Consider the following 20,096-nt stretch of genomic DNA (forward strand, 5'->3'; position numbering starts at 1 on the left):
AATGACTTATTATAACACATCATACCATGGTGGGTGGGGTGGTGAAGAAATCCCTGGCCCGCCGGAGTGGCCCAGGTAAAGAGAAAGTCCAGGGCTGCTCTGTCATCGCAGCCCGGGTGGAGTCTACAAGGCCTGCCCCCTCGTCTCCTAGACGCAGCAACGAGAGGGGTTGGGGAACGGCCCATGAGTGCACACAGGATCTCGGCTGTGATGGGGGTGCCACCTGATGGCGCTGCGGGACACACAGTGACATGGACTGTTCCCCCAGGGCATCGGGTCGCCCTGAAGATGACAAAAGGGGCCACAGTTGCTGCAACGAGTGTGGGTGCCCCCTCAGGTTACTACAGGGGCCACACTGAAGACATAGATGGGATGCACCTTCTGACAGTGATCAAGGGCAGCCCTCCAGGGTACAGGGCTGTCCAAGAAGATAAGAACTATGTTGTGGGTCTGAGTGTGAGGGCCCGCACCTGGGGGAGGGGGGCACACAGACTATTCAAAGTGCAGGTCACCTGTCCCGATTTAATCATAGACAGAAACCCCGCCCCGCTCATCTCCCAGGTTATCAGGAGACATGACGTCCATAATAAGGACAGACCCGAGAAGGTACTGTGAAGGGGTGGTTTACTGCACCAGTCACTTGTATGTGATATAATGTAATATATGTGATGTATATCATCTGTCTTATTTGTATATTTATGTGTATTTAGTAATGTATATTTACTAGATAGATGTTTTTCAACAGCTCTTTGATTTATATATTTCTAATAGGTTTGGGCTGCTTAATACATCCACGTACTTTTAACCATTGGGGCAAGCAAGTGGGATGAAGGGGCAATAGCCCTGATCATTTTCTGGTAATCTCCATTACACTTACTCCTACTCGTCCTCATCCGTAGTCCTTCCCACGTTGACCTCCTGTGCAGTTAGAAGGCTTTGATGGTATCTTGAGTGTTTGGTAGTCGTGCAGGGAGCTCTTTGTGAAGGGTTGTGGAGTAAGTTTACCTGCCTAAAGAAGAGTTTTATTTTTAAAAAAAAGCTGTTGGAACAACGTGAGTAGTCTAAAGGGGTAGAATGGCCTGAAGTGTTGAAACTTTTGACGAGGGATATACAACCACTTCCTCCTTACTCTTTGCTGCTTGCTAGCAATGACCTAAGTATTGCTTATCGCTCTTTCAAATTTAATATAATTCTGATACTGCTGTAGGGGATTTCCTGCTTCAGATATTTTAGCTTTGTTTATTCATGTTAGTAGAGGGAATTTCCTGTTTCTCTGACTTTGCCCTTGACCATTGATAATGCTGTTGGGAATTTCCAGTGTATGAGATTTTTGCTTTGCACATGCTTTGCACGGTAATGGTTGGGATATTGTTACCATTCTTTTAACTTCCCTGAGCAGCTTCATTTCCAAACATGAGCAGGCACAGTGAGGTTCGGGTCGGAACTCGGGCGTGGTGTGCTGTGCAGTGTGCAGGGCCTCAGGCTGCACCTGCGCTTTAACACCGCACATGCCCTCATGACTGAGGCTCGTGCAAATGCTATTCTCTTCTGGACAGTCGTCTGGATCGTTCCAGCCTGCTCTGCACACTTGCTGCAGCCTAGTGCTGTGGGCCAAGGGTGCCTGCTGAGAGAGACTGTGACAGATGCACACCAGAGGCAGGTGAGGGGTGCCCTATTGTTGTAATTGTGTACATTGCATATAGCTGCCAATACTGATACCCTATTTAATAACAGCCTACGGAGAAACTGAGTGACACGGTCACTCTGACTGTAACAATTCCATCTCTTTTCTTGTTGACATATGCTCATTGGCCATATAGGCTCCTTGTCTTTCATTTTTAATGTGCTTCGAAGCCTCTAGTCTGTGGCCCTTGGCGCTAAATAAACATAAGTACAGTTGTGCCTGCGCTTCTGGTAACAAGGTGTCTGTGTGTCCATCTGTCCTTCAGGAAACAACTATGTCGTCTGCCATCAGCTTTGCCTTTGACCGCAGCACAGGTCCTGACAGCCGGCCTGCTACACTGTGCATTGCAAGGCCAAGCATGGAAGACAGACACAGAGCTCAACTTAACTCGGGCCTGTAATGTGCAGCCCATAAGGCTGTCGCTCTCATATTCTTTCCTTTAGTCCTAAATTTATTGCAGTTTACCAAATGTTTGAGGTGGCACTGCAGTTGAAACCCTACATCAAAAAGCAGGCTGTATTTTACATGGATGTTGTTTACTGTACCTGGGAAGTTGGAAATTAGGCTTTCTGTGTTTTATTTGCCCCACCCCCATCTTCCCTAGTCCTTAGTTTTGCAGTCTCGTCTTAGTTGTCCTCTGCTAGTGCCTTTCTGTCTCTCGTCATGGAGACCTAATAAATTAAATAACACTCCCATTTAAATAAACCTTTTCACAAGGAGTTGCTATGTGGTTCGTTGCTCTGCCCAAAACTAGGATTTAAAGGCACAGAGCGTGGGCTTTGGTGAGAATACTGTAAGTCACACCATGGAAACGAAGCTATGAGCCAGACCTTGCCAGGGTTTATTCAACTAAGGGGTAGGGGGCTTGAAAGGAGGCAGAGGTGCAGAGGAGCATCCTGCCTTAACCCTCCACGTTATTGTGTCTGCTGAAGTAATTGCTTTCTATGCCGCTACTCAAGTGCTTGAAGTCGTGTATTTTATTACATAATATAAAGCCCCTTTTCAAGCTATGTGGCACGAATGATGATCAAATGACTGAAACTAACTTCTCCCTTCTAATGACGGTGTCACGTTCCAGGTCGCTGTATTTGCAGACCGTCCTTCTGTTTGTCAGTATCTATAACTGAGCCTAAAATACTCACTTTTTCTGTGTGTCTGTTTACAACAGCCCTATAAATTGGGACAGCCACAGGTAACATGTTACAAGGCACTTGACAAGACAGGCGACAGTCACCCATTTAACCAGGATTGTATGAATGTGGGACTTTTTAACTAAGATGAGACGTAGGCAGATGGAGTGCAGTTTTGCAACGCAGTATAGCATGCCAGCTTTATGCATTAGAGGCCTGGAGCCGCAAAACATTATGCCCTTTGACAATACATTTGTAGAATGAGACGTTCTCTCTGTACCATGTGTGTCCCCTCTGTGTACAGTTCTTCTGAGCAAACGAGACAAGTGGCTCTGCCTGAGCAGTGTGCACAGTCATCCTCACTGATCTGCAGCATGGTCTCTGAATGGGAGGGGCACAGTAACGAGGTGTCAAGCTTTTTGCTATGTGGCATTATATTAGGTTAATTTCCTTATCATTGCTGTGATAACTGATAAATGTGGGAGTGACTTTATCTTTGGGTTTACTTATTTATTATGCACACATTTCAATGGGCTCTATGGCTCAAAGTAAAACTTCTATGTGCCCTTTGTGTATTCTCTCTTGAAAAGGCCATGTAACATATTTTCTAATGCGAGCGAGAGATGTTAGATTTGTGTGCTTTCTTTCAGCATAGACATATCTTGTTAAGTCATCTAATATTCCATGATGGCAAAACACTTTTTTGTCACCGTTATCTATAATTATTGTACTATAATATGTAGGCTTACTGAGCTATCATAAAGCCTTGAGACTGCTTGCCAATTCTTTCATTAGAAAACATCAAATTAACAAAAAACAGATGTGTTCGCCTATCACATGCATTTGATGGTTCTTTCTAACTTAATAGCCAACCGAGCTAGCAGGAATATGCAACCATGATCAGAAATAATATGACGTACCTTTGATACCCTAATATTCTTTAGGTTATTATGTGTTTCCCAACTTGGCCATTGATGGGGAACATTACCATGCTGAGTCACTGCAGCTGCCCCCTAACCTGTTGTGCGGGATCCTAGTTAAAGGTCTATACCCTCGGATGGTTGAATGTGGCCTGTTTGAAGCATGTGGGCTGTATCAGCAGCAGTCCATAATGCTCAGCTGTACCAGGACACAAAGGTCCTCATTGCACCCTTATTGCTAATCTCAGCCTAGTGGCTCGTGCCAGAATAGGCCTGTTGAAGAAAGTGTGGGGATGTTTGAGCGGCTCCTTACTTTTCTGTGCTATGTGCTCAACACAAAGATTTCTTTTTTCAGTACCTCTTAGTACAGCAACTGTCAGCTGTTTCTCAATACCTTCCACCAGTAGAGGAGCGGGCATAAATTTCACAATGCCTAGGTAGCATTTTGAAGGTAATCATTGAGCCTGTGTCAGGGTGGTGCTGGTAGTCGCGTGTCTGGGCAGGATGCTTCAGGTAGTCACAGCATTGCTAGGGCAAGTTGCTAGACTGGCTTGGTGCAGCCAGCCTGGACATGCTTTCTTACAGTGACATGGCATTTTTTTGACTGTCAAATCTAACAGGGGTACATTCTTATCTGGTAATACGGCATCTGCCTACATATAGCCTGAATGTACGTGTACGGTTGCCGCCAGCATGAAAATGTTTTTTATACTGGCGTATATCGTTCCCCCACTTTGAATTTAGGAAAACTACAAGTCCCGGAATTCCAAGCAAAAACAGGACTGGATGGCTTTCTCTCACATGAGCATGGGAAACGTTAGAGCTCTGCTCTGTAAGGCAGTATTATATGGACGTTGAGGTACAAAATGTCAATATTTGTACCAAGTACAGCATGAAGGATATGTGTTCAAGTGCCTAAGTCGGGGTGCCAATCTGACACTGCCTAGGGTGGCAAAATTCCTTGCACTGGCCCTGGACATATCGTTTGATCCAATGCAAGTCAATTAGCATATAAAATGCGTCTTACTACCGTCTCAAACTCTTACTCAGTGTTCCTGATTACCTCTTTTCTATGGAGGAAATATACAAATCTGTAATGCATTTGTGATTTGTGAACTGCAATGCCACCCTGTATTGCAGAGAAACTTAGATCTCCAGAGTTCCCTATGGGCCTGTCCACCCCTGGATGTGAAGGCAAATTATATAGAATACTTAAAGGAGAGTCAATGTATTTGCAACAAAGCAAAAAGAGACATCTCTATGTCGTAGCACCTGCCCTCTCACTGTCTCTCTGTGACAGTGAGCCTGGGGGATATACAGTACATTGTTGGGTGAAGATGGAAGGAATTTAAATTCTGAATAGGCAGATTACTGCACTTGAGATTTGCTTGCAGGAGAATTGTTCGCAATTTATTTTGCACATTTTTCCGCATATATATGTGGGAGGTGGGTATAGGGATATATTTAATTTGGAGGGATTAAGGGGAGGGGGCTGCAGGGCATCTCCTCCCACATATATATATGCAGCAAAATGACCCTGTGAAAAATATAAAGTTCGACCAATTCTCCAATGAGCAGATAGATTCGACCAAATCACCCCAAACTTGTAAATCCCGCTTAAATGTGAGTCTAGTTTAAAATATGTCCCGTTTGTTTGGAGTTGCAGCACGACATGTAGGATATTATATTCTCACAAACTGCTACCTCATTTAACACTCAGCACGTTAAAAATCACAAAAAGTGTCGAGTTCCGGGTTTAGACTTTCAAGATGCCAGCTGGGTGTACAGAGTACAGGTTTTAATGTAAACGTTGCTATTTCAAGAGCGCCCGTCCATTCACAGTGGTGGCTCTTGTATCCTGCCTACGCTCAAGGAATTACAGGTACCAATGTGGCAGAATAAATGTTCACTTACTGGGATCCCTCTGCTTGTACTTTTATTAAAGTGATTTGTATAATACCCAAAACACATTTTCCTTCCAGATGTTTTATTCTGTGAAGACTTTAGATACACACGCAAATCTATTTCCAAGTAAGCACAAGAGAAAGTGCAAACATTTGCGACAGTGTTAGTGTGAAGTGTTCCTTCACCTGATAATAAGGCTATGATGAGCCTACGGGGAGAAGTGCTGCAAGGTCGGCGCACACAGCACTTTCAAAAGAAAGCATGGAGAGGAGGAGCTTCTTGCTGTAATAGAGGGAAAGGGTCCTGGTGGCCCATGACTTTCCTTGGCATTTCTCAATATTTTTGGCCTTTTACCCTTTAAAAGGCGCATATGCTCATCAGGGGCCATATTATCTAACTTGTGCACCTGTGCTAAAAATAGAGCATTTGCGCTTAGCACAGGTTTGACTTCTTGTTTATTATGGAATAGAGCAAACAGGATTCGCCCCATTCCATATTACATATGAACTTGTGCTCTGGGGCAAAAATCAAATCATTTGAATTTGTAGTGCTTGTTTCATGACATAAGACAATCGTATTTTCCCTGAAACAGTCCCATCTTTCAAATTTGAAGAGTGGAACAACACCTCTTATCATTCTTTATTGCATAAACATAAAAAGGAAAAAAATCCTTTGTATGCTCAATTCTCTTCCTTTGGCTCATACTATAATAAAAGAGGATCCTATCCAGCCCTACAGCTAAGGGGTGTATCAGCCACTTTTACTCCCTAAAAATAGGCAAATACTCCCCAAAAATAAAAATAGGGAGTAAAAATACTCCCAATAAAAAATGGGAAATTGAAACATATGAGCTTGTGCCCCTGTTTTCACCCAAACAGTACCATGGATGTGGCTGGACCAGTAGTTCATGTACTCCCACAGAAAGAAACCACTATAATTATGGAAGAGGTCAAATGTATATTTTTATATGTATGAATAACTTGGTGCAAAAAAGTATTTCTCACAAAAACATTTCTGTTTTACAATTGAACATATGTTTACTTGATTATTAAATACTCCCATTGGAAACGGGACTCATGTTTTTACTCCCTAAAAAATCATTTTACTACCAACTTTCAAAAATAGGGAGTAAAACACTACCACTTCAAAATCTTATCTGGAGCACTGATCCTATCTATATATAGAATAATCGATATGCAGTCTTTATATTGAATATTTTATGCAGAATGATTATATACCCAATATTTTATAACAAAAAAACTTTATGGAGAATGCACTTAGGGGTGGGTTAAATATTGTGGGGAAAGGGTTAGGGTGGGTTTTTAGGGGTGGGAAATGTGGGCTTGGTGGGGACCACCCCCCAAAAAAAGTGCATTCTACATACAATTTTTCGTAAACAAAAGTTTCAATATATAATCATTCTTTATAAAATATTTCGATATAAAGACATGTAACCAGAACAATCTCTGTTTGTGAAATTCCCTTTCAGACTGGCAAAAAATTGCCTGAGCCTAAGGGGAGAAGGCTAATCACCACTATAGTGAGGTAATTCCTCAAATACTGTAGTAGACTTACGGTGCTGAGACTTGACCGAAAAGTGCCATATTGTGCCCGGGCACAGGAATATCCAGATCATAGTCTGTGGAGCAAAAGAATGGATAAGGTTTATGTATCATGTATTGGGACAAACCCTCTGTGCACCGTTGCATATTAGACGCGCAGTACACTTTGTGCTAAGGGCTTTCCCTTAATTGGTAGCACTGGTTCAAAGGTTAGATAATCTGTCCCCGGGTCTGTGTACCCAAAAAATAAAAACATTTAAAAAAGCACGTACATTTCTGTTAGGAGTTTATTCTGTCATATTAAGCAGTATAATTCATGGGGGTTCACTCCCGAGGGTTCAGAGATGTCTTCCTCAAATACTGGTTCAAAGCGCTTTAAGCAAGGATGCCTGCCTGCAATAAGGCATGTTGTCAATAGAAACGTTTAGATGTTTGGATCTATGGCCTCAAGCGTCTGCTCTTAAAGAGGAGTTCATGAGCACTGTGAAAAGTAGCGGCATAAAACTATGCATGGAATGGGTGGTGAAGAAGGACTCCCTCTTTGCATCCTTTGGCTCTCCAGATGTTTTGGACTACAATACGCATCAGCTCTAGCCAGCATTGTCGATGGTGGGGGATCATGGGAGTAGTGCAAAAAAATCTGGAGAGGCACATGTTGCTGACCCCTATACTAGGCAATGCAAATGCAGTCATTTTACTTAGAAAAGAGATGAGAACACTTTGGGGCATATTTGAGCCCCAATAGTGGACATGTCATGAAAGGGAAAAGTCCCAAGAGTTCAAGAGGTTCCTTTTGGAGATTAATTTATTTTTAAAAAATCACTCTATGTCCACAAGCTCACATTCAATGCAAAACCACCAGCAAATATTTGAAAAGTTTCCTCCTTTAACGCTTTCAGAGGTTAGATGATCTTACATTTTTTATCCCAGATTCTTCAATTCCTACTAAGGTCCGGAGAGGTCACTCTGGTTCTTTCTCCAGTAAAGTGACACATAGCTCTTTCAGTCCTCAATGTGGTGTCACCTGGAGTCAATTAGACAAACAAAGGTTGTGCAGTCTTGTCCCTTGACATGTTTCTTCCCTAAAATATGTCAGTGGCAGGCTTCTTTCAAAATTAGAGTTAGGCAATGCACAGTTGCACAAGGCCATGCACAATAGTTTGCTATTCTTCTAAAGTCCAGTTGGTCTCCCCATTTCCTCTGAGTCTATGACAAACTACTTTCTTGATTGAAGAAAAAAGATTGGGAACATCTTATTGAAAGGTTCAATGTTGCAAATGACCAAGCTAATAAGCACACTGTATGATAAAGGCAGAGAAATTCCAATAATAAAGCACATGGTGTTATTTTTTTGCTTCCAAACACTTCAAAATGAAGAAATGTACTTTCTGTGTAATATCCTTCGCTGACAAAGTGGATGGTTGAAATAAATTTGAAGGTTGCCTAACCAATTGTTTGTAATACAGCTCTATAGCTGACATTCCTTCCAGATTAAAACCAAGTTGCAACAATGTTTTTAAAAGTGCTCAAACCATTTGTGACTAACAATCTGTCCAGCGGATAATGGTACTATTTAAAAAAAAAAGATAAATGTACAACAATAATCACAATGTTCATACATTACATATTGAAAGTTACAAATAAAGCATTAAGAGAATACATTCTAAACATGATTACAATACACTTTCACAGATCTAAACGTAATTTATCCTTCTTATACCATATCATTACCAGATACTATTTCCTGCCATTTTTCTTCACTCACGTGATTGTTTTTTTATCATAATTTGGGCATGCACCTAATATCGACTAAACCACATTGCAATAATACACGTTTCATTGTTTCAACTGTGCCCTCAATGGCACAAACTCTGCATGTCCTATCTTTTCATGATATTCAGTCCCTTGCTCCTAGAACCTCTTGTGTATGTAATATGTTGCATTTAAGGCGGATATAATCACATCTTATAAGGGGACTCCGCAATTGCATGATATGTTTTGGAGTCACACTGGGTCTCAGAAATAGCAATATATAGTCACATGATTGAGCTTTAGTATATAAATCAGTTAGGTTCTGTCAATAATCTAGTTCTCTTAGCCTAGGGCCAATTTTTGTGTGTGTTTGATGGGCTATCAGGTAGGGCTAATATGAAACAATGAAACCTTTTTGTTGGAGATTTTCCAAAATAATTATCCTATTACATAACATGCTACTACTTGCACATGAACTACTGAAGCTCTGATAGCATCTACACATGTCAATGTCTCAACTGCGATATCTTAAGAATTAGGTAAAGGTCTAGTAGGAATTAATTATTTTTCTAGTCAAAGTGTTTACCCTGGACACATTTAATCGGATCCTGCATTGCATAGCACTTCAAAGATTAAACACATTTGCACCATGACAAACATGACTACAGTGCCAAAGGAATTATTAATCTCAATTGCCTAGTTGTTAAGGGGGATCTCTGTGTGTCAAAATAACAGAAGAAGCTCAGGCAAATTGCTATGTATTTTATGGTGAACAATACCTCAGTAGTGAGATCCATCAACCACCTTTGAGGGACTACATCCAAAGGCTTGGCCTAAAAGATTTGGAAATCAGGATTCTATGTACAGCAAGATTTCCATCAAAGTAGGATATCACTCAGGATGGTCATACATGATGCAGTTTGAAGAATCCTTTGGGCAAAAGCGCTTGGATGTGGAATCGGGCAGAGCTGGCTTCTTTTCGGAATGCATGTATTCACTTCCAGATAGATTTTTCTTTCCTAACTCATCTATCTACTGAGTTGTTTATTCTGTTGGAGTCTGGATAATAGATGCAACGCTTTATGTTTGGTCAAGCATCAACTTGAGAGGAAATAAATATTTAGGTGATAATGCAGGGTTCTGAGGGCTGGAATGTCTGGCCTGCCCGTCCAAGTTTATAGCCATCTTAGAAGAGCCTTGATACACTCGGGCCTAGGGGCTCTTACCAGCAAGTACGACCCGCAAGATGCAGCATTACCACTCTAACCTAATGTCTGGGTTGCTAATCAGTATTTTCTTTTTTGTGCACGACTTTGTGCAGGCCAAGAGCAGTGCTTTCCCACAAAAAAGAAATATATGGACTCTGGATAATAGCGAAGAGAGCTCTCTTCAGAGTGCCTTTTAGGTTTATGAAGAAGCCAGCAAGGCTGTGGGGCTGAGGGGGCAGCAGGAAAGTGCCATGAATTGGAAGTTATTGGGGGCTTTGAAAGGGCTCTTGTTAGGGCGAGGAATGTGGTGGGAAAGTAAGGTGGCTCTGAGGGGGAAGTGTGAGTACTCCAGTCAGGGAAGCAGGGTGCCTGGAAGTTAGAAGTCTACCAACTCATTTGGACAATGTGCCATAATGGACAGGATTTGCCTGTGATCCGAATGAGCTTATTGGTTGCACCCTCTGTTCCGAGTTCTACTGCTTAGTAGCACCATTTCCTTTTTCATTGGCATGGATGCCAGTGGATGCCACTGGAACATGTAGTTGCTTTTAGAATGGACACTTCACACTTGATTTACGGTTAGCCTCCTATCCTGGCAATTCTTTCCCGAGAAACACCCTATTTTATTTTGTTGTTTATCTCTCACCCTAAATACAGTAGGTGCTTATCGGACTCTACAGTACCTTAACTCTAGACTTGTGAGGAGAGAAAACAAGGTCTGTGGGAACTTCAAGCCAGAAATACCCGACTATTCCAAGATAGGCTTGAGGCAGAGGGGAGAACATCTCTACTGAGACAGGGATTATCACATGTTCTTCGTAACAGAGGATTCCGCTGGGTAGAGCAACCTGTGATGATGGGAGATCCCATTTCTTGATAGAGATACTACAGTGCAAAGTAGGCTACTTTGTCTTTGTTGAATCTCTTTGTGCCTGCTGTGGTTAACCAGTGCTGTTTGCCTGAGAGAAAAACTGGTTTTATTTCACTTCTGTGCCTGTGAGTGTTCGGTTCATCCAACCTTGTGACCGTGTGTATACGAATTTCTCGAGCTTGAACCTAGCTTTCAAGTAGGAAAATACGGTAACAGGAAAATTGGTCAATGGGGGATTGGTGAGGGGGGATAGCTCGGGGGCAATGCGTTTGTCTTGGAAGCAAGACAATGCAGCCAACACAGGTTTGAATCCCGATCCCATGCTTAGAAACCAACCTCTGGTATTAAGCGCATTATAAAAGAACAATTATAATAATGCAAGTGAAAAATAGATGGCAGCACAGTTAAAAAGAGGGTTGTCATGGAGAGAGGGAGGTCAAGGCTATGAGGGGAGTGGGGAATTTGAAATCAATACGTGTAGATGGCAGGATACAATACCACAAGGCTTTTGCCAATTTTCCACACCAGCCAGATATTAGAAGTGAAGGTGAGTGTCTCATGGAGTGTTCCCGCAGCACGATGGACATGCAGGAACACTTTGTATCTTTATTTTTCTCACAAATACCCGATGATTCTACACTGCAAAGAATCTCCAGTTACACACTGTATGTCGGGGAAATATCTGCACCGCTGGAATTTTAAAACATTTAAAACAATAATTGCCAATTATCACTCAATAGCTTTATAAGTCTTCCTTACTGGGGTAAATGGGTCAGCCTGCAGGATGGGGAGAGGATCAATCTAGTATACCAAAATACCCTATTGTACTTCCTTTTTTTTCATGCACACGATTTCTTCAACCAGTGGGATACATTTTTCTCTCATAGTTTCAAAGGTGTATACAATGTTTTAATCATTGTGTTAATGTTTCCAACATCATTATACTATTGCTTTTTTAATGTCCCACAACATGTTTTGGGGTCATTGACCCTTTCTCAAGCGAGCTAAAAGAATACATTACAAATTGCTTAACAAAACAAACCACCTTTGATGAGAACATAGTATTTCAGAGTAGTCAACAAAACGTTGCTTCCAGTGTGTTCAAACCAAAGTCCCACACCTCCTCCCCCTGCCCGGGTGGCACAGAAAAGCGCAATGCTAAACATCAGTGAGCATTATCAACAATGGTCACCAAAATCACAGACCTAGCTAGTAGAATCACCACTATGTTTTCTGGATGATTTAATCAGAGATGTATTAAAGTGTTATGGGACTGTGGGGTTCATTACAAGTTTGGTGGTGTGGGGAAAAAAGTGAAGGTCATTCCGTTTACCTCCATTTTTCCTGCACTGCCAAACTACAAGTTTGCTGGTATTTCCTCTGGCGTTATTACCGGATGGTAATACCTCAAAAAATCAGTGATATTACCATCCGGTAATACTGCCAGAATGTCAAACGCTCCTTCTCGTTTCGTTTGTGGCCCCGCTTCTGACTTAGCGGCAGCCATTGACGGTGCCGCCACGTTTCTCCTAGTGCGCTTGCTGCGCACTAGTCTCTCCGCGTAGCGTTCCAGGGAGGCTTATCATCCACGCCCTCCCTGGCCTGGTCGCTCCGCGTTGCAACTGTTTTGGTTCCTGATCTACGTTCTTTCCGGCTACTCCAAACTTTCTGTTTCACTCTCCCTGGTTCGCGCTTTGCTGCAGATTTCCCTGCTTTCTGCTATTTTTCCTTCTTTGCGTCTCTGCTTATTTTTCTACGTCTGCTCGCTCATTCTCTCTCTCGCTTGCCACCCTGGTTTCCCTCGCCAATTCTTCAGCCTGCTCGCCCAGTCCTGGGCTCCTTTCTCCTAGTTCCCTGGCTTCAGTGCTTCTATTGGCATTTACATCCATTCCGGGCAACAGTCCCAATGGACCCTTCAATTACCTGTTGACTGCATTGTACCCAGCCTGCGGAACCCACTTTCCACTGCCCACTCCAGCTTGGTGTTCCTTGGATACCTTTGTAATTACGCAGTCCACTTGGGGTTTTTTGTGCCCTGCTGGCTTTTTCCCCTAGAAGTCCCTTTTCGGAAGAGGGGCCACAGGTTACGCTGTTACTTACCGTTTCACTGTGGCTTCCTTCCGAGATAAGGACGCTCTCTACAAAAAAAAAGAAGAAAGAAGAAAGATTATTCTGCCAGAAGACCTCAGCTATCTATGCCGTCAGACTCTGGTCCATCTGGTGAGGAGGAGGAGGTCGTGGGAAAGCCAGATCTTTAGACGGGTCAGCCCCAGGGGGCTGACACAGAGTTAATACAGGCAGAAAACCGGGGAACTCCATAAAATAGGGATTTACACTGCCAAACCACCACTGGTGTTCTACAATATGGATTTTCATAAACATGTGCTTGTTGGTGCAGGTGTTGCAATGAGGGTAGCCCCCGCATACTGCACATCATGCTTCTGCACGTGACTTTTTTCACGCCTGTAGACCGTGAATGGTTTGAATGTATTTTGGACAAAAGATGTCTGTCTGAATTCATTTGTCTGCTAAACTGTGAGATCTTTTAGCAATTGGAGGTCTCTTTTGAATATTGTTGGGCACATCCTTTGTGCATGACATGATTTTAAGTTTTGTTAAAATTATCTTTATAAATACTTTTTACAGTGCTAGGCACAGAATTCCATATTCTCTGCACCTGCAAGTCCTACTAAATGTCTGTCTGACAGAGATTTGTAGGTGCAGTGGATCATGTACAGTAATATCCTAGGGCTGGATCACGATCCATAGTAATGGGTTGAACTTTCCAGTCTACACCTCTTCAGACATACTGTGCTGGGTCTGGAACATTAATGTAAAATGTCTGTCTTCTGGCAAGGACAGTGGTGTTTGGACTGTTATTGCATCTGCATTGTAATCAACATTTCTATTAAAATGGCTTCAAGCTTAGCTAAGGCTCATAAGAACATAGAAATCGTTATTGACCTCCTCTCAGCCAATCAGAATGTTTAGAGTGCAGTCAATAACTGCTGGTATTGATTGCATTCTGCTTTTCAGAAGACTACAGAGAAACTGTCATGGCTCGAGTCCCCTGGAAGCTGTGACATCATTGGAAGAACCGCCATTGAATGTTCCCACCATGTTATTCTAAACGTGGGTTATCGTTCTAGGTTATTTCCAATATTGTGCCCTCCCTTCTTTTCATTAGCCATCTGGAACCGCTCCACCCCCACGTTACAACCCTTTCTCCATTCTTCCTAGGGTAAGACACTAGTTCCTTTCTTGTTGCCGCTCTTTTTGAGCGCTTTCTGTCTTTTTCCTCTCCGGACCTTGCTTTGCCCTTTCCTCCCTCTGCCTACACTCCCTTTGGCTTTGATTGCTGCCTTCTTATCCTGCACCAATTTATTGTTTTTCGCCATTCTGCTACTTAGCAGCTTCCTTTCCTATCTTCAGCTCTAACCGAATCCGTTTGTACCACCTTGGAGACCGAATCTTTTGTAGCCAGCTATTTGGACCTAGTGTTTTTTGTATGCCTTAAACAGGCTTTTCCCCCTTTTATTGGGCTGTGCCTGTGGGGTCAGTGTGTCCTTTCTTTATAGCTCCAGGCAGGCATAATGGCATCTAATCGGAACAGACTATGGGCCTCATTACACGGTAGGCGGTGGACCAAGGTGCTAATACCGGCACCGCCTTGGTGGAAAGGGGAATTACCGCCCTATTCCAAGGTTGGCGGGGCGGTAATTCCCCCTTCCACCATTGCCCTTCCCCATTCCCATTTTTGCCCCATAGGGCATAATGGGAATGGGGAAGGTGCTAATTACGGTACCGCAAATTTGCGTTGCTGTAATTAGCACCAAGGTCCCTTAGCGGGTTGGTTTTTAACGCCTGCTAAAAGCAGGTGTTAAAGTACCAACCCGCTAAGTGACCTCGTAGTAAGGCGGTACCGCCTACCGTGTAATGAGGCCCTATATCTCTTCGAGGGACGCCGTTCCGCACGAAAGAAGTCGGCTTCAGTTCTGCATCAAAGGAGTTCCTCCGCCTCATCTTCAGAAGCATCAGTTGAGCAGGAGGGAGGATCATATTTGTGAGAGAAACAACAATGCAATTTCCAGGCAAGATTTTGTTTCTACAAGACACTTCCCGTCTGGGATGAGCTTTTATTTGCTGAAACATGCTTATTAAAACACAAAAGAGAAAGATAAAACCGTGGAAACAGCTTCACTTTCTTTTAGAGAAACCATTTACTTGCACATGACACCTCATGCATGCTCATGTTAAACCGGTTCTTGTTCAAACAAGTTACAATTAACTTTAAGACAACCATGTTATTTAAATCCTACAAAATGAAACCACATTCAACTTACTAAATCCGATTTCTCTATTTACTTTTCTCACACTTACAGCACCATGTTTTACTTCAGCACAAAAACTCCAAAACCTGTATTGCTACTTACACCATGTGCCAATAGCCGTCTAGAACTCCGGAGAGGTCGTTATCGTTTGGGATAAGGACCCTTCCCCAACGTGTGGCCTGAGATAACGACCCCTCTCTGAATCTATGAGACTACATTATTTGTTTTCTTTATCTGACAGAGATGCTTTTGTTTGATTATTGGAGATATTTTTGCTAAAATATTATTTTGTAAGATAATTGTTTTGCCTGTCACTGCTTTTCAATATCCCTAATGCTGGAAGTGTGGCAGTCATGAAAGACAACCAGGACTGTTATATAATGATTTGTAATTTGGTCCCCATACTTCTCTAGTATACCCGTAAATATTTCCCCTCTTGCCTGCGGAAAGATTAGAGGACCACCATCAAGCACAATGTGTGCATCCACCACAGAACTTCCAATGCGTGCCACCATTTGATCGAGAACATTTACCCAATGTATCTCATCCCATTGTCCCATAATCTGGTAACAAGGCTGAAACCAAGAGATGGGTCTTTTTCAAGCATGCGTCTTTGAAAGATTACCCTGTCAGTGTTCATCTTAATTGGATATCCCCTGCCTCATCCCGTTACTTTCCTCTGGCTGCCAAAGTGACCAGTGACTATATTACACAGGTGAGTGAAATCGTGGCTGAAAGCACAGCATTTGTGTCATGTCCTGCAAATCTCTAGGCATCCTGGAAAGATCAATACGCTTGCTTGTCGCTTGATTCTCGTGACTCTGTTGAGGGTGCTGACAGCTATTGCGATCTCAGTACTCACACGATGCGTTAAAATCCGGGAAGCAAACAGGCTTTCATTGATCACACAACACATTTCTCTTATTCTTAATAGTTTTAGGACACACACAGCCTTCTTCATTCATGGGCACATTTCCTAAACCCACCAAAACTAATATGAGCCCCCTTAGCCAGTACTTAGCCAGAATTTACACGTTTTCCAAGCTTGAACTGCGCGAGTCCCAAGCACACCAGAATGAGTAGACGGTAGACCGGAATCTAAACAATGCCATTGCGTCTCTCTGCCAACTAAAAAACCAAATAAATTCCCTTTGTGACTCTACATCACCTATGGTATTGATTAATTAAAAAGATATATATTGCTTTTTTAATGTGTATTGTAGGCGGGAAGATGGTGTCCTCCTCACTCCATATCCATGTGGAATGAGTAAAAATCAAATCCTATAATCCAATGCACTCTGCCATCAAGGACACCTCATAGTCCTCATTTCTGATTGCTCTATGCAAATCTAAACCTAAAAACCAAGAAACTGTATGGCTGCCACATTGCAATGGTTGTTTCATCTTGTTTATACTGTATCCTCAAGCTTCCTTTTCTGCTGCATGGTTATCCCAATCCACGTAGCCGCAAGCTATGCACAATTCAGACGCCTGGTCTGCAAATGCATTCCAGTCACTCATTCGCCTATTGTTCAGGTCACAGAGACAATGGTAAGGGTTACCTGCTTGACGTATGTCAAATGCGGCTTTCTGTCTACACAATGTGGACACTTTGGCAGCCTTTATGCCTGTAGGGTGAGAAGTAGCATCTGCTGTAATAGTTCCCTTACTACCCCCCACCCTTTAAAGTGTGTTGTCTGGCAGTGTTTACTGTTTCTTTCTGGTCCCAAGATGTAGAGGTGATTGTTCAGGCCACGTGCCAGATTCTCTGACGCAGGAAAGCAACATCAGGCATTGGAAATATCCATTGCTTGGCTACTCAAGGACTGCATACACACAGTGACAGAAACACCTGGGGAACTCCTTTTCGTGAACATGATCTAGGCGTGGGTTTCCCGTATTGCGTTGGTCCTTGTTGTTCAAGTACCCTTGGGGTATCTCGTGGCCCAAGGGCTTCAATATTCTGTGGAGACGCAATGCGCTGTTTCATCTGGAGTTCCATATTGGCTGGCCAGATTCTGCTGTTATAGAGGTGCCAGTAGTCACAAGCACATTAACAATAAGATGAAAGAATGTGAATGGGCAGAGGAATGCAGAGTTTTCTAGGACACTGTTTTAGATAAAAGGTGGGACAGTTCAGAAACATATTCAGCCTTTCTGTAATTCTATGAAATGCTAAACTTGTCTGTTGTTGAGAGGAAATTCACTGATGCTCTTGTTTTAGCATACAGTGGGCCTCATTACGAGTTTCGTGGTATCTGGGCTGTAAATCCACCACCAAACTGAATTACTGTTACCGCCACTTGGTCCGGCAGTATTACTTTCTCTTGAAACATTTGTAAACTTTTTGCTATCATGCAAAACGTTTTTTGGGGCAGTCTAATGACAGCGATGTAGGCGAAGGTCGCAGCATTTAACATTGCCAGACTTTTCAGTAGATGGAGGGCATTTAATGTTGTTTTATAGCAAGTGCCCAAGTTCAGGGGAGGGCTGTCAGGTGATGCTTTTGATAGATTATTTTGTATATTTGCTCATATAGTGCTGCATTGCATGTGGTTGGAGAATTTAACGATCAGGCTCTCAATCCACAACAGTCGGCTCCTCTGTGATGTGCCTTTCATTAGGCCATTGCATCTTCTTTGAAGCAGTTTTTGCCATTGTTTACTTGTATGTTTCAGCTGAAAAGACACGCTAAACAAAAGCATTATAATGGAAATCCATTATAAGGCTTTAATTTAGTGTGCCATTTCTTTGTATGTGATAACTTTAAGCTGGAACATGTAACAACAATTTATAGTGAATGTATTAATGCATTATATTAGCAGGAGACATTTCAGCGTGCATGTTACTGGTTTCGGAAGATAATATGATTCTCTGCAGAACGTGTTAAAATAATACTGGTGGATGGGACGTGGGTTTTGACACGTGATGCTTTTTTTTAACCAGCATCTGATCTTTCCCTGTGATTCACAGAATACTTTAAAATTAGTTACCTTTTAAGCATTCACAATAATGAAATACAAACCATTTATTTTCTTAAGCCTGCTCTGAATTTGCATAATGTCATCTTTTTAATTAATGCAAACAGCCTAGTAAAATAGGTTTACTGAAATCAGTTTGGCCTTTTTGCCCTTATTTGTTTGTACCCCCTTATAGCCCCCCCAGTCCTATTTGTGTCCCTTTGTCCCCACCCCCATATTGATATCTAGACACACAACTGATTCCACACAAGACAAGCACACGTACAATAAATACACACAAAGGCCCTCATTACGACCCTGGCGGAAATCGAAAAACGATGGCGGAAATGCAATACCGCCATCGAATAGCGCTCGGTGTGACTATGACCCGTCACCGTAAAGTACGATGCCATTAGCGACACCGTAGTGAACGCCAACGCTAACTGCACCAAGTACGCGCGCGCGCGCCATGCCAAACCGTAATTAGCACCATGGCGCAAGGGTACGCGAATTCCGACCCTAGCGGACATGTACTTAACGCCATCAAGCACGGCGGAAAGTACCATTCCGCCATGGTGAGAAGTACGGCATCGCGAATCAACCGTAAACGGCCCCACTGAGTGCCTGTACACCGCTCCCTGGCCACATAGTACAACTCCCCGTAGGTGCAACGAAGTCACAATGCAACCAGTGAAATGTACAAGTCACCCATGCATGCCAACGAACAAAAGAATCACAAGAGGGGCCAATGGGAGCTGCAGGGCACAGATGGCACGAATACAGAAGCCATTCCAATGGACATGACCACAGTCCCCCACCAAGAAACGCACGCAAACACAGGCACCTGTGACCAGCAATATTCCGAAAATCACATCATTCCACCAATCCACCTGGCTGACCGGCATCTGTTACACAAAACCTAATCCCCCGCCCCTGAGCATGACATCATCCAAACAGTCATATTGGCAGCCCTCACCCCTGACCTCACTGGGCTTCGTAGGCAAACGCGCCCAGCACAGTACCACGCAACTATACTCCGAAGCTGGAACCCAATGCAGATCTCCTCACAATACATCGCTCCCCAAATAGGAATATGCCACATCACTTGCAAAGAAGAACGCTACACGGCCCATATCAGAAAAGAAATTTAATGCACAACAAATTCACCAAGCCCATACAGCCATTAGGCCATGAACTCCAAAACACATTTCACCATTGTGGGCTGCATCCGCAATAAATGACCAGCTACTTCTTGTGTGACGCCCTGTTCCTTCATGGTACACAGGGGCTACATTCTCGTACGAAAAGGCAACATGGAAGCGCCTAGAACCGCAGGGCCGTCCCAATAGGGAGGCACTAGTCCAGCTGAAAGGCCGAAATGTTGCTCCGAGCCACTAGTACTGCGTAAGGGCATGTGGCCCATTGGCGATGGTCCCATAAGATCGTAATGCTGCTCCACTGATTAACACGAAGCAGCAGGTGTCGGGAGTAAAACCCATCTGCAGGAGTGGCATACAGATGGCAGTGGCAAAAGGGGAGGAGATACCTGTCAACCAAAAGAAAAGAAAAAGAATAGAATGGCCATCAGAACTACATTCGAACAACTCACTTCAATGATCACACTAGATCCACAGCCATATGCATGCTAGCCCACTCCAAAGGATCATCACCACCCCAAAACCACTTGCGACTCATAACTATCCATATCGAGGTGAAAACACCATCACAAACGAGTGTACCTGTGCATGCGTCTGTGAAAACAGAATCCATCAG

At 43.1% G+C, this 20,096-nt stretch overlaps 1 protein-coding gene across 5 annotated transcripts in view; it reads left to right on the top strand.

Moving 5' to 3' along the window:
• The window catches only part of TNFRSF14 (TNF receptor superfamily member 14), a 661,986-nt gene that overhangs the window by 107,009 nt on the left and 534,881 nt on the right, over window positions 1–20,096 (top strand). The window contains exon 1 of one of the 5 annotated variants that reach the window (XM_069610213.1): window positions 1,431–1,660. The exons of 2 other annotated variants lie outside the window; for them this stretch is intronic. In XM_069610213.1, the coding sequence (XP_069466314.1) occupies window positions 1,517–1,660 (144 nt within the window). In that variant the 5' untranslated portion in view covers window positions 1,431–1,516. Of the gene's footprint in view, window positions 1–1,430; window positions 1,661–20,096 lie in introns of those variants that run through there. 2 more of the 5 variants (XM_069610210.1, XM_069610209.1) reach the window with 2 other exon arrangements.

The sequence above is a fragment of the Ambystoma mexicanum genome, chromosome 8, assembly GCF_040938575.1.
Source record: "Ambystoma mexicanum isolate Mex_15411 chromosome 8, UKY_AmexF1_1, whole genome shotgun sequence".
NCBI lineage: Eukaryota > Metazoa > Chordata > Amphibia > Caudata > Ambystomatidae > Ambystoma > Ambystoma mexicanum.